The 12,708-nt window shown below is 37.2% G+C and overlaps 2 protein-coding genes across 2 annotated transcripts; one reads left to right on the forward strand and one right to left on the reverse strand.

Moving 5' to 3' along the window:
- Positions 1-32: 32 nt before the first annotated feature.
- On the reverse strand, positions 33-9,636 carry ptdss2 (phosphatidylserine synthase 2). Its single transcript, XM_043227881.1, has 12 exons — positions 8,753-9,636; positions 7,690-7,791; positions 6,190-6,272; positions 4,150-4,217; positions 3,933-4,067; positions 3,475-3,525; positions 3,266-3,379; positions 3,056-3,174; positions 2,862-2,976; positions 2,644-2,789; positions 2,157-2,342; positions 33-1,001 (listed from the first exon to the last, which is right to left on the reverse strand). The coding sequence occupies exons 1-12, from the start codon at positions 8,851-8,853 to the stop codon at positions 848-850; spliced, it is 1,374 nt and encodes a 457-aa protein (XP_043083816.1). The 5' UTR covers positions 8,854-9,636; the 3' UTR covers positions 33-847.
- Positions 9,637-10,769: 1,133 nt separating this feature from the next.
- On the forward strand, positions 10,770-12,296 carry cdkn1cb (cyclin-dependent kinase inhibitor 1Cb). Its single transcript, XM_043227925.1, has 2 exons — positions 10,770-11,695; positions 11,811-12,296. Exons 1-2 carry the CDS (start codon positions 11,233-11,235, stop codon positions 11,870-11,872), a joined length of 525 nt encoding a protein of 174 aa, XP_043083860.1. The 5' UTR covers positions 10,770-11,232; the 3' UTR covers positions 11,873-12,296.
- Positions 12,297-12,708: the final 412 nt, after the last annotated feature.

Consider the following 12,708-nt stretch of genomic DNA (forward strand, 5'->3'; position numbering starts at 1 on the left):
TTTGGACTTGCACATTATCAGAATACAGACGCACTACCACAACACATCAACACGCAACCCACTCACTGAGACCAGATACACGAACGGCCCGATACACTTACAGCATAAACTTTGGGATGACTTCCTGATGATTATTTTTTATTTATCGATCCCAAAAACACGAAGTTCTGTGTCTGTGGTTTCCCTGCAGAAATAAAAACAGCATCAGCACGATGAATGTTTTGGCCGCTATGGTTTCACGCACACAATTCACGCATGCAAACGGAAAATAAAGTTCTTTGATTTTGGTCCAGTAATGGCATCGACCAGTGTTTAACAGGTCAGAAGGATTGTCCTTTGTGTGAGGTGCTTGTGTAACAGGCACGCTAACTTCCTATAGCATCCTAAGCATAGCAGAAAGTCACAGCCGACTAAGTAATTACATTCTTGTAGCATTTTAAATATAGTGTTATAGCTCAAGCAGGACCTTTCCTGTGTTCCTACCTTGCTAAATGCAACTTAAAAAGAACAGTTTTATTCAGAAATGGCTGTGCGCACACTTTCACTACCGTTCACTGCATAGTGTTCTGCATCGAAATGTGTCTTCCTGCATAGCACCGATCGTTAAACCCAAAACCAGAGGGACAGTGGACCCCGAACCTTAAACGCCTCACCTATGTAACAGCTACAAAGACAGTTTTCCTAAATATACACAACCTTCTCCGCAGGGAGAGAAAATGATGGCATCGTCTCTCTGGATGCAGCTTGACAGACACCATGAGCGTTGGTTATGATCTGAACAGGATTATTACACAAACGCGTGTCCAGCCGCCTAGTTGCACGGCTGTCTGTGCGTGGAAGGAGGGATTCATGACTTCCTGTGTCGGACCGCGTCCATACTGCCGTTGAGTTTGCTACGGCCTGATGGGGCTAGATTGCTGCCCTCGGCGTGTCCAGGGACTCGCTCCGAGGATCCTTCCTGTCTGCGCCGACGTGTTTCTTTGTATCGGAGCGTGATGTCCCTGTCAACGCAGAACACTTGGTCAGTCAACGTGTTAGTCAGGACATTTATTCACTCTAATTCTTTAATATACGTATGAAAAGTACATTTGCATAGATGAAAATAATAATAATAAAAAAAAAAATCTATCAAACTGCAGTTGGGTTATTTTGATCAAGCAAGTAATATGTAAACTAGAAAATACAGATAAAAACTACTAACACAATCAAACAATGAGAATTTTTTTTTTTTTTTTTTTTTTTTTACCAGTTACCCATTTTTTAAATAAATAAATAAATAAATAAATAAATAAATAAATATATATATATATATATATATATATATATATATATATATATATATATATATATATATATATATATATATATATATATATATATACACACACACACATACACACATATACATACATATATATATATTATATAGCATCTGCAGCAAGGATGCCTTCATGATTCTGACCATTAAAAAAATCAATTATATATTTCAAATTATATACAGTGCGTGTATATCAATAAAAAAAATTAAGCAATTCTCATACACGCATCTATATAGACAAGAAAATACTCTTTAAATTCTTTAAAAAATAAGCAAAACGGTATATACTTGGGCAGAAATTAACAATTGATTAAATTAAATACATTAAATTGATGCATCATAAATCAAATAATTATTCTGCATCGATTATACGATTATCTGAACGCATTGCAATTTTCTCTTGAATCGATTCATTTTAAACAGCAGATGGCATGCTTTAGAAACGGCTCGCTTACAGTTCTTTCACACAAACCACCAGAACATAAAATCATTCATACGGTTTGAAAAGGTTGAAGTGAATTATAAGGGTTTCAAGGGTTAAGTGGGCTGTTTTTACATTATTCTCATCATAAAAGCTAAGGCGCAAGCACATTTAAATCACTCACATGACAAGGGCTGTTTTTCATTTGCAATTAAAGTACCCCAAAAAAAAAAATAAATAAACTAGTGACATCTGCTGTTAAAAACTAACCTCAGAATCAATTTCAGAGAGAATCGTGATGCATTTCAAAAATCTCGCAGTCCATGCAGACTGCAATGCATCAATTTATTGCCCCAGTTCTATTAATAAAAACTATTTTATTTCGCCATTGTGTGAGTTATATTGCAGGTTTATTACCGAATGAAGAACCGCCATAAGGTCCAAATAAGGATAAGGACGATTCCGAGTATCCAGCACTGTGTGATTAAGGAGGGGATTGGCAGCATAATGGTGTTGGGATCGTATTTGACCACGATCAGAAACTCTGTAACGGTGATGGCCGCCACAATCCACGCTTGCTGGCCCAACTTTGTATGGAATTTCCTAGAATCCAAATGATGCATTAGATTTACTTTCTACAAAACACACAATAAATGTATGGCAGCACAGAAAAAAAAACTGTTTCTAGTGAGCTGCCAAACTAGGTCATATTTTTAGGCCTCATTAGCATGTCTCAAAGAAAAAAAACCACACTATAATGCGAAATATCCCCAAATCTGTTCAGATGAAGAAAAATTTACATCATGGATGGCCTGAAATATAATTTTTGGGTTATTCCTTTAAGCCAAAATGCCATCTTAGAAGGTAGCAGCCTACACGGACAACAGATCTAGACTGAACCTACGGATCATCCATGAAGTCGTAGATCTCTCGCATGGCCACGCCACCCACATTCACAAAGAAGACGAGCCGCAAAAGCACCAGATAATGTTCAGGGGGCATCCACAACACAAACTTCAAATAAAACGTATTCAGCTCCGCCAATAAAAACTGCGAAAGAATGAGAAAAAGCTGTTATTTTCCAGTCAAAACCATTGTGCAAGCACTGATCATTTGACTCACCATGAAAATAATCCCCAACACCGCCAACCATCTTCGCAGGTTAGATGCAGGGCGCCACTCAAACTTCACCCAGCTGTACGGTGTAAACTGAAAGGCAATACGTTTGATTTTCCCCCTTAAAAAAAAAGTGAAAAACGTCATTTCAGGTTTTTGACCTGCAGACTCATCTTTTCAGAGGTTTATCGTGTTTTTACTTGTATGTTGGGATGTTCCACAATCCCTGCCACTGATAGGGCTTCATGGAGAGCCAACCGAGGGTCTTCATGCCACAATAAATGCCCATCCCGTTACACACCAACACATCCATGATCCACTGCGGCAGGAGAGAGTCACTTCATGAGGATTTGTTTTTAAAACAAGACGATGCATGATTCACGGGGTGTATTCGGGTTCGTTTCACTCACATGGTCCCACCAGCACTCCGAGAAGTTGGGCAGCTGGTGTTCGAGGCTGTACTCCAGGAACTCAAACATCACGCTGATGATCATACACATCCACCAGTCCCTGATCATCAGCGTCTGACACACACAGACACAAAACACATGGTTTCTGATTCAATTTTTGATGCCGTCTGCTGACATTAGTCGAGTTCACAGACCAGATTTTGACCAACCTTAATGTACCAGCCGAGAAAATGGGCAGGAACAAATCCATCCATTTTGTCCTGTTGGAAGAATAATATAATAATAATCAAAATAACCTTGATGCTGCAAAAACTATACAACGCAATATTATAATGGGCTCTGTTTATGTGGATAAATGTCCTTGGCCTTACCTATTAGTCAACACATGTTATTTTAAAGAAAAAAAGTTGATTCGGTTTGATTTAAAAATGCATCAAATTGCAGAACTTTAAAGCTGATTCACGCTCATACCATGTTCAGCATAACAGAATTGATTGGGTCATACACAAATGACTGTACATTATCTCTAACCTGCTGTATATGCATAATAAATCTGTTAAGAATGTTCAGATGGCTATTTAAGTGACTAGCCATAACAGACGCAACTGTTGCATTTGATGCATTACCCGAGTCAATGTTGTTTATTAATATTGATTTTAATGCATACCCAGATATTGTGGAAGGGGTCGGCAGGATGTCCAGGGTCATAAATGAGGCAGTTCCCGCCATAATCTCTTTCAGGAAGAGGGACACCGAGCTTTGGGTCAATGTACTTCATAAACTGCCTGCCATCATGCACTGTCTGAAAGACAAAGACATTTCAGTATGACACAATACAGAAGAAAATGAGTCAAGCTGTATTTCTGATGCTTTTGATAACAAACCTGAAACAGGATGAAGATGAGGAAGAGTTCATACACAACAGAAACGCATAGCCAGAAACGCCAGTATGCTGCAAATACAAAAACATATCCATAAACACCATCTAAAAACATTAATGCACTAATATACAAATAACTACAAAATCATGGGGAGGTTACGTTGAAGATTGAAATGTTTGTTTTCTGTATCACACAATCAGGGTTAATTATTTAAGATTATATGGCTCATCAGAAATATTATTTTCAAGGCAAATAGTACAAATAGTACAGGAGACTTGATACAACTTCAGATACACAAAAATACAATTACAAGAAATTAAAATGACAGAAAATGTTTCTCAAATCAACAACAAAAAATATATAGCAATCAGTGTTTCTGTGAGCCATCAGGTACCATCATATTAACAAAGCATTTGGTCAATGTTTTGATTTTTGCAAACATGTCTGAATTAAGGAAATGAGATTATGACTGAAGCCCTTTAGACTACAACCCCTTGTTTGCATCTACGTCTTTAAAGAGCGTCTCTATGCTGGAGTCCACAGACACTCTTGTCTTCTGAAATGACCTCGCATACCTCACAGGATTGAAATTTAACACCGTTCACTTTGACAGTTAGCTCAGCGTATAATTAGTGTCTAGATTTGTTGGTTATCTCGTGCCCCTTAGAAGCCTGAATGACCGGAGGAGGAGACCTTCAATCATCTTTCAGGTTTCCAGCTCGTCCAGCAAAGCAAGTCGGGCTTCATAACAGCGAGCACAACAGAGAGCATTTTGCAGGAGTTGTTGTTACTGTTACTATGACAGTATGTTCATTGTTTTTTATGTTGAAACTCTCTTTTAAACCATGTCTCATCTAAATCTAATGTCATCTCATAATTTACAGAAGTTAAATTACTGTCAATCTTTGTCTTTAATTAGTTTATGTTACAAATTAATAAGCAGCAGCCACTACAAAAGCTATATTGTTTCACAGCAGTGGTGTTTCTAAGTCGTTGCTAGGTAAATGCTAATGAAGAGAATAGAAAAATACAATAGTAAAAATTGCCACAGTGACCTTTGTTCCAAAAACATTTTTTCAGCCTAGACTTTTTTTTTACTTTTTTAAAGACTCATGACCCAAATAAACTAGCAACAAGGTGGATATCCATTGTGAATTGCCATTGCACAAAATAAAATCAAATAGCAGGTAAATTATATTATTTAAAAAATATATTTATTTTCAAGTAAAATCTTGCATTCCCTGAGTGCAAAAAAAAAAAAAAAAAAACTTTTTCAGGACTGCAGCTTCCAAAAGGTGTGATTATATAGAAATATAACTATCAATTAAAAACAACTTTATTACGATGCTGATTTTCTATAAAGAACTGTAAAACTACAATTCTAATAATTTCTTCCTATATTTACAATACAAGTAAAAATACACGCATGCATATATATATATATATATATATATATATATATATATATATATATATATATATATATATATATATATATATATATATATATATATATATATATATATATATATATACACACACACACACACAATAATCTACATCAATGCTGCAATTTAATCATTTAACTTTATATTGCAACACAAAGAAAACATAAAATGCCATGTACAGACTGGGAACACTACTGAGTGAATCATTTTTATGAACTGATTCACTAAGAAGACAAATGAATCAGTCTTCTCGACACGACTTGCAAGGTCAATCTGCAACCTGATGATTGTATCAGCTCGCACAATTGTAATGCAACATGAAAAACTATGATGTATTTGTTTAGTCACGCATCACTGTTGGTTGCAGGAAAGCATATTACTGGAAAAGCTGCGCTATTCTTAAAACAGCTGAGCGAATGTCACATTACTAAAACCTGTGGTTAAGTCTACTTTTAGCTACTCCACCTCAACAGCACCACGAGACCTCACAGTTACAGCCGCTCAAACGTGATGTGAAAGCTGGGTTAAGGTTAAATCATCTCTGAATAAGGGTTACTGTTCTGATTTCAATTAGGGTTTGATCACAGAAAGTTACCTGGGTGAGGACGTGAGAACGGACCATCTTTAGCTTGGGTTACTCCAAAACAAAGGAACACCAGAATACTTGCCACAATCCCTCTGAAATAGAAAAAACGCACACAAATTAAAAACAAACACTGGAAATGTGAGTGGTGTAAAATTCACTGTCATATTGTTTCAAGGACATTGCTATGCAACCGCTAATAAACAGAATAGAAGAATGAACGGAAACAATGGACACCTACATTTTTAGGTTTTAGTACTTAAATTTTCATTATTATTTTCCACCCTAGAAATTTGTTTAAGATTCATAAACCAAATCAACAAGGGGAATCTGGTTTTTTTTAGAAATGTGTGACATAAATTTGAATTATAAAGTCAGAAGTGCAAGATATAAAAGTAGCAATCATGAGAAAGTCAATTGGATTTTTTTTCTACGCAATTGCAAGTTTATCTCATTTCTGACTTTTTTTAACAATTTACAAATACAAACTTTTAATTATCGGTTACAAAGTTAAATTTGAAGGAAAATTGCAAGTTTTATATCTCACAATTCCGACTTTCTAACACGCAACTGAAGTTATAAAGTTGCAATTATGACTTTCAGGGTTTATGATTTATTTGATGCATTACAAAGGTCAGGAATCATGAGATGAAAAGGCACAATTACTATTTTTATTTAGTGATGAAAATGGACTTCAACGGTTCTCTGATTGGAGAAGAATCCCAGCGGAATAATGGGAAAAGCGATTTTCACACCAGGAAATCAATGACCTTAGGCGAGTTAAAATTAAAATATGAGGGCTGATGGCATCAATAAAAAAAAAAAAAAAAAAAAAAAGAAGTTAATTATGTGTGAAATATACATACATATACATATATATATACATATACACACACATACATATATACACATATACATACATATATACACCCACCTTTTGTTAAGTGTGTCAGGTGGTCATCTCAAAAAAGTTCAATATTTAGAGGTTGCATCAAAACTTAATCTACACACTTTGAAATACTAGCTGCTAAGAATAGTTCACCCAAAAATGAAAATTCTGTCATTTACTCACTAGTTCCAAAACCGTATGACCTATATACCCATTTCCTTGTTCTGCCGACCACAAAGGAAGATATTTTGAAGAAAGTTCATTAACTAGGCTGTTTTTGGTCACCACTGACGTCCGTAGTATTTTATTAAAACAAATTCGTACAGGTTTGGAACTACCTGAGGCTGAGTAAATGATGACAGGTCTATTTCTTTAAGCACAGCAGGTCAATCTGTGACCTGGACTTTGTGATCAGCAGCAGATGTCACACATAATCCTGTTAGCCAATAGAAAGCGTGCCGCTTGCCAAGGCCATCCCAGCTATAGCCATGTGGCATTTCTGTCCACATCAGACCACTTTAACTTCAGGAGGAAACAGTGCATCTCATTCTCTGGCGCTGCGAGTCGCATTCTGTTCTCGGTGCTAAAGTTTAAAGGACGCACTGACTGAATGCCAGCCATACCTTTTAGTGTTGTACGCCGTGTCATGCGGCGTCTCCTCCAATAGTGTCACATAAACCAGAGCGCAAGTCAGGATGAACAGCACTGTCACAGTATGTGCCCTCCTGCAGAAAAAAAAAAAAAAAAAACAGACAAGAGCACAGAGCTTGCATTCAGAAGTCTGGTTTGGGCTTTTTTCCACATTCAAAACCTGCTGAGCTGGTCTACAGGTTGATTATAAACACAACCACACCTCACACACACACACACACAGATACGGGGAGAGAGGAGAGTGCTGCAATTCATTAACAATTCTAGTTCTTGGAATTGATTTTCAAACGGGTTATTTGACCTTTAAGAAGTCAAGTTTTTATTCAACAATTATGCAAGTAAATTATGTAGGTAACTTTAAATAATAACACTTCCAAGCCTAAGTTTAATTAAGAAAAGCATTGTATTTAAAGGGGTACTTCACAATAAAAATAAATAAAATAAAAAATTATTATCGTCATCATAAATATTAACAATAATTACATTTACATTAATTACTGCATTAAAAATCAAGATTAAAAAAGAATGATAATATTGTCTGAAAACTAAAATAAGCAATTTATGCATACAAATAGCATAGTTATTGTATTATTATTATTATTATGAATACAATAATTATTAAGATTATGGTTATTGTGATGAACAAAAACAATTAATATTATTATTTTAGTATATTATGAAACATAAACGTCAACAAATAATGGCATTTGATATCATCTATATATGCCGATCCGTCATGTTTTTCTTCTTTATAGTTCTGCGTAAGACTAGGAGAGAAAGAGTCTTGTCCGCAGCATCTGTCCATCTTAAAGCCTTTAATTGATCGAGTGCCATTCTGCTGAGGTTGCAGAAGAGAGAAAAGCCGAGCAAAGCTGTAATACTACTGAACCGTCTCTGGACATCACACACACACACACACACACACATATCCCTAGCTACATGCATTCACCACAGAAAGAAAATGAAATCGAAGGAGATAATCAGCTAATCAACATAACCATAAACATAACCATAACAGGAGAGACTTTAACTCACCAGAAGAACGTGTTGGTTCCATCATCGAACACTTCACACTCAGAGCGGCCGGTTAACTGGAGATCATCTGTGCCTGACCTCTTCCACTCGCCTCTAGCCATCACGGCAGAGCTTAAACTAAACCTGAACTAAACTAAACCTAACCTAACCCACCTGTAATTTCACTGACAGCTATCTAAACCCAACCCGCATGAACCAAACTCAGCCTAACACAACACATATATGACTTCCAACCTAAACTTAACAGACACCTGCGATTTCAAACTGAACTAAACCTAGCTGCCACCTGAACTATCTGTAACCCAACAGATCTGTCATGTCAAACTGAACTAAACCAACAGGGCTGACCTGACTCAACCTACCCTGCAACTAAACTGACCACTAACCCAACATACCCATGCTGTGATTGACAACCACGCTAATCCTGACTGACACACCTGAAATTAAAAACTTAATCCTAACTAACCCAAACCCAACTCATTTGCGCTGAGATTTAAGACCGAACTAACTAATCCAGAAGAAATCACCACAGCCCGGTAACCAACCCAAACCGACAAAGAATCACCTGAACTAGTTAAACCAGCTGTGCGGAGACTTAAACCTGGAATAAAACATAAAACTACTAAAATCACAGTCAGCCACAGAGGCTCGTGCGCGTCCCGCCACTGGCCGGTAACGGAGCGCGAGCGCACTAACCGGATAAAAAGCCCGCTCGTGAAGCCCGGGTTTTGAGAACCGGCAGGAAGATGACCTCCTCGAGCTTCATACACTAGCGCAACGCGAACGCACCATCCTGTGAAGGCCAATAAAACAATTTTCAGAGAGCCGCGGGCGCACGCGCACCTCTCGTGCGCTTCAGAAAAATATAACCATCGTAAGGTCGCGCGGCATGGCGTCATTTCCGCTCATCCGACAGGCGGCGTCACAAATTTGTGTTTTCGGTCATCGAAGCATGTGCACAAAAAGCCTTTCTGTATCCACGATCAGTGATGAGCACCTAATTATGTATTATTTATTGTTTATGCACATACGTTTAATACATCTGTAACTGTTGAAAGTACTAACCTACACTATATATATATATATATATTAGGTTTATTAAAATTAAACAATCTTTCAAATAAAGACTAACAATCTCGTCAGGTTTAAACACACGATGACAGATTGTATGAGGTGTGGTGGAAAGGTTTACATAACCATAAGAAGTTTCCATCCCATGATCACAGAGACCATGCCTTCCACAGTTAAAGTACATTAAACCGGAACTAATAGACAACACTGCGATAATTTCCATGCATTATGTAAGCAGTCTGTTTATGCAAAACACATTATCTCCCGTTTTTGCGTAGCAGTGGTGTCCACAACCTGTTAATAAACATTGTTCATTTGCTTGTTGCAGAGAAAGATGCGAGTGTATTTGACTCCAATACTAAAACACACAGATAACAGAATATAAATACGACGACTGAAGCCAGCATTTATCAAGGTCATAAACTTCTTATCTGATTTATTTAGATTTGCCTCAAAGTTTATTCAACGTAATAACACACTGCTATCGAAAGGGGGCGCTGTTGCACTATTCACAAAACAATTCATTTCTCCCCTCCACTAGAAACTATATACACATTAACACTGAAATGTGTATATAGTTTCGTGATTTTATTATACGTTTCTAACTTCATAGCAATTTCGATTAATATAATAAAGCGCTTATTTAGTTTTGCTACTTCTTAATCACTTCAATCGTTAATCAGATACTACTGTTGTTGTTTTTTTCTTGTCCCAGAACAATATTTTTACAACTAAAATATAAAAATACAAAAATTCAACATGTAAAAGCAAATAATGTACATGACTATAATAAAAATTTATAGTGTAGTTAGCAAAGACAAAACAGTGTCAGTTAAGAACTTGTTAAAATGTAATATGAGATTACTTTACGGGCAAACGAAATAAATGTTTTTATTGTATATTATTCTAATAAAACTGTCAAATTATATTTAATTTGTATATGACTCGTATATAACATGCAACATGTTTAGAAAAATAGCTTTAAGCAGCTATGTTAATATTTTGATGTGTGTCGTTTTCATGTATTGGGTTATAATTACTGTTGAATTAATTGGACTGTTATTTTTAGTTTACCGTATTTTACTCCAGGTGGTGAGACGTGAGCCGCTAAAAGTATTAAAACAGAGCGTGGGGCAACGAGGCACAACCAATCACAGCAGAAGACAGGCGGGTTTAACCAATCACAGACAATGAGAGGCGGATCTAACAATACAACCAGAAGTGTGGGGGATGTTGACCAATAGGAGCGGAGCTTGTGGTTTTACGCCGTTGAGGCGCAGGACTTTAAATCTGACGAGATTAAATCACGGCCAGATCTGGCTCTTTACGGTTTATAACGACGTGTGTTGTAATTCACACCGACTTTTATTGGCCTTTGGGATTTAAAACCGATTTGTCCGCCATCGACGATGTCCGCCGTCCTGTTTTCCACCATCGCCAGGGAAACCGTTCCTGAGAGGAGCGCGGAGGCGAGGCGCACGGGAACGCGCAGGAATCTGTTCGGACCGGTGGATCACGACAAACTCAGGCGAGAATTGTCGTCCAAACTAAGCGAAATATCTGAACGAGATCAGCTGAGATGGAACTTCAGTTTCGGCGAAGGGCAGCCGCTGGAAGGGGCTTTAAAGTGGGAGGAATGCCGAGCTGAGGACTGTCCGCAATTTTACAGAGAAACGACTGCCGCATCAAACAAGCCTTTAGTGGCCTTGAAGACGACAGAACGGATCGCCCAAGTTGTCCTAAAATGTGGGGGTCGTCCAGTGAAGGTTTTGAACCAAAAGAACCCGATAAACAAGTGCAACCGAAGAAAAGCATCCCGCAAGGCAGCCGCTCGCGACCGGACCGAGAGACTCGCAGGCACGCGCATTACAGGTAAACATTACGCGACGCGCTATAAAAATAAACGGCGATAAGGCGTACGCCGTCGCATTTCTTCAAAAAGCAAAGTGTTCGTGTTTTTTAACGTCGTCCATTTGTTCTCTTGTAGATTTTTACGGGAAGAGAAAGAAAACGGACGCCGTTCGCAAGGAAAGCGGAAACTGGCAATAAAAAAAACGCTTCTTTTGGAGAAGAAGCGGAAAAAAAAGCCACCGGTCCCTGAGTCACAGAGTGGTGGCGGGAAAAGGCCGGAAGTAATGACTACTCAGAGTCTGACTCGCATTATTACGCGATGCTGTGATTCTGAAATCGTATTTATTCACTGCGTGTGCCGTTTAATCACACAGGAGCAGCTCAGGTTGCTCTTTACGGTGTATAATTTAGAAGTAACTTTAAATTAAAGTCAGGACAAGTACGCTTATTTATTGCCTAATATATAGATATATCACCAAGTATATATTTGTAATGTAAGTTATTTATTTATTGTTTTTTACTTTTTCCATTCCATGTGGCTAAAAATGAAGCCAAATCCTGAGCCATGTCTTTCATTGTTGTACAGAAGTTCCTTTTTAATAAATGTGGGTGTATATATCAACATAAGTTGTCTTCTTTTTTTTTACCCTATAGCCTGCTAAATATATAATTGAAAATAACAAGCTAATGTTCTCAAGCATACACTGTTCACTCATAGTGTTGACTGGGGTCCTGTAAGGCAGATATAGCAACTATTACCAAACATCTTGTAGCTCCAGATAAAGACACTTTACCTTGGTAACGCCGTGGTAAGAACATGTAAAAACGCACTGAAAAAAATGGTGTAAAAATATTTCTTACTCAGAAATTATGACATTTCACAGTTGCAAAAAACGGCAATGACATTTAATCATGATTGTAATTTTTAATAAGAAAAAAAGTAAAATGGACACAAAAATGTAGTGAAAAATTTAATTGATCATTGCTTAAGGGTTTCAACTTGTAGGCTATTTTTAATAGGAATTAATATTTGA

This window comes from Puntigrus tetrazona, chromosome 25 (genome assembly GCF_018831695.1).
Source record: "Puntigrus tetrazona isolate hp1 chromosome 25, ASM1883169v1, whole genome shotgun sequence".
Classification (NCBI taxonomy): domain Eukaryota; kingdom Metazoa; phylum Chordata; class Actinopteri; order Cypriniformes; family Cyprinidae; genus Puntigrus; species Puntigrus tetrazona.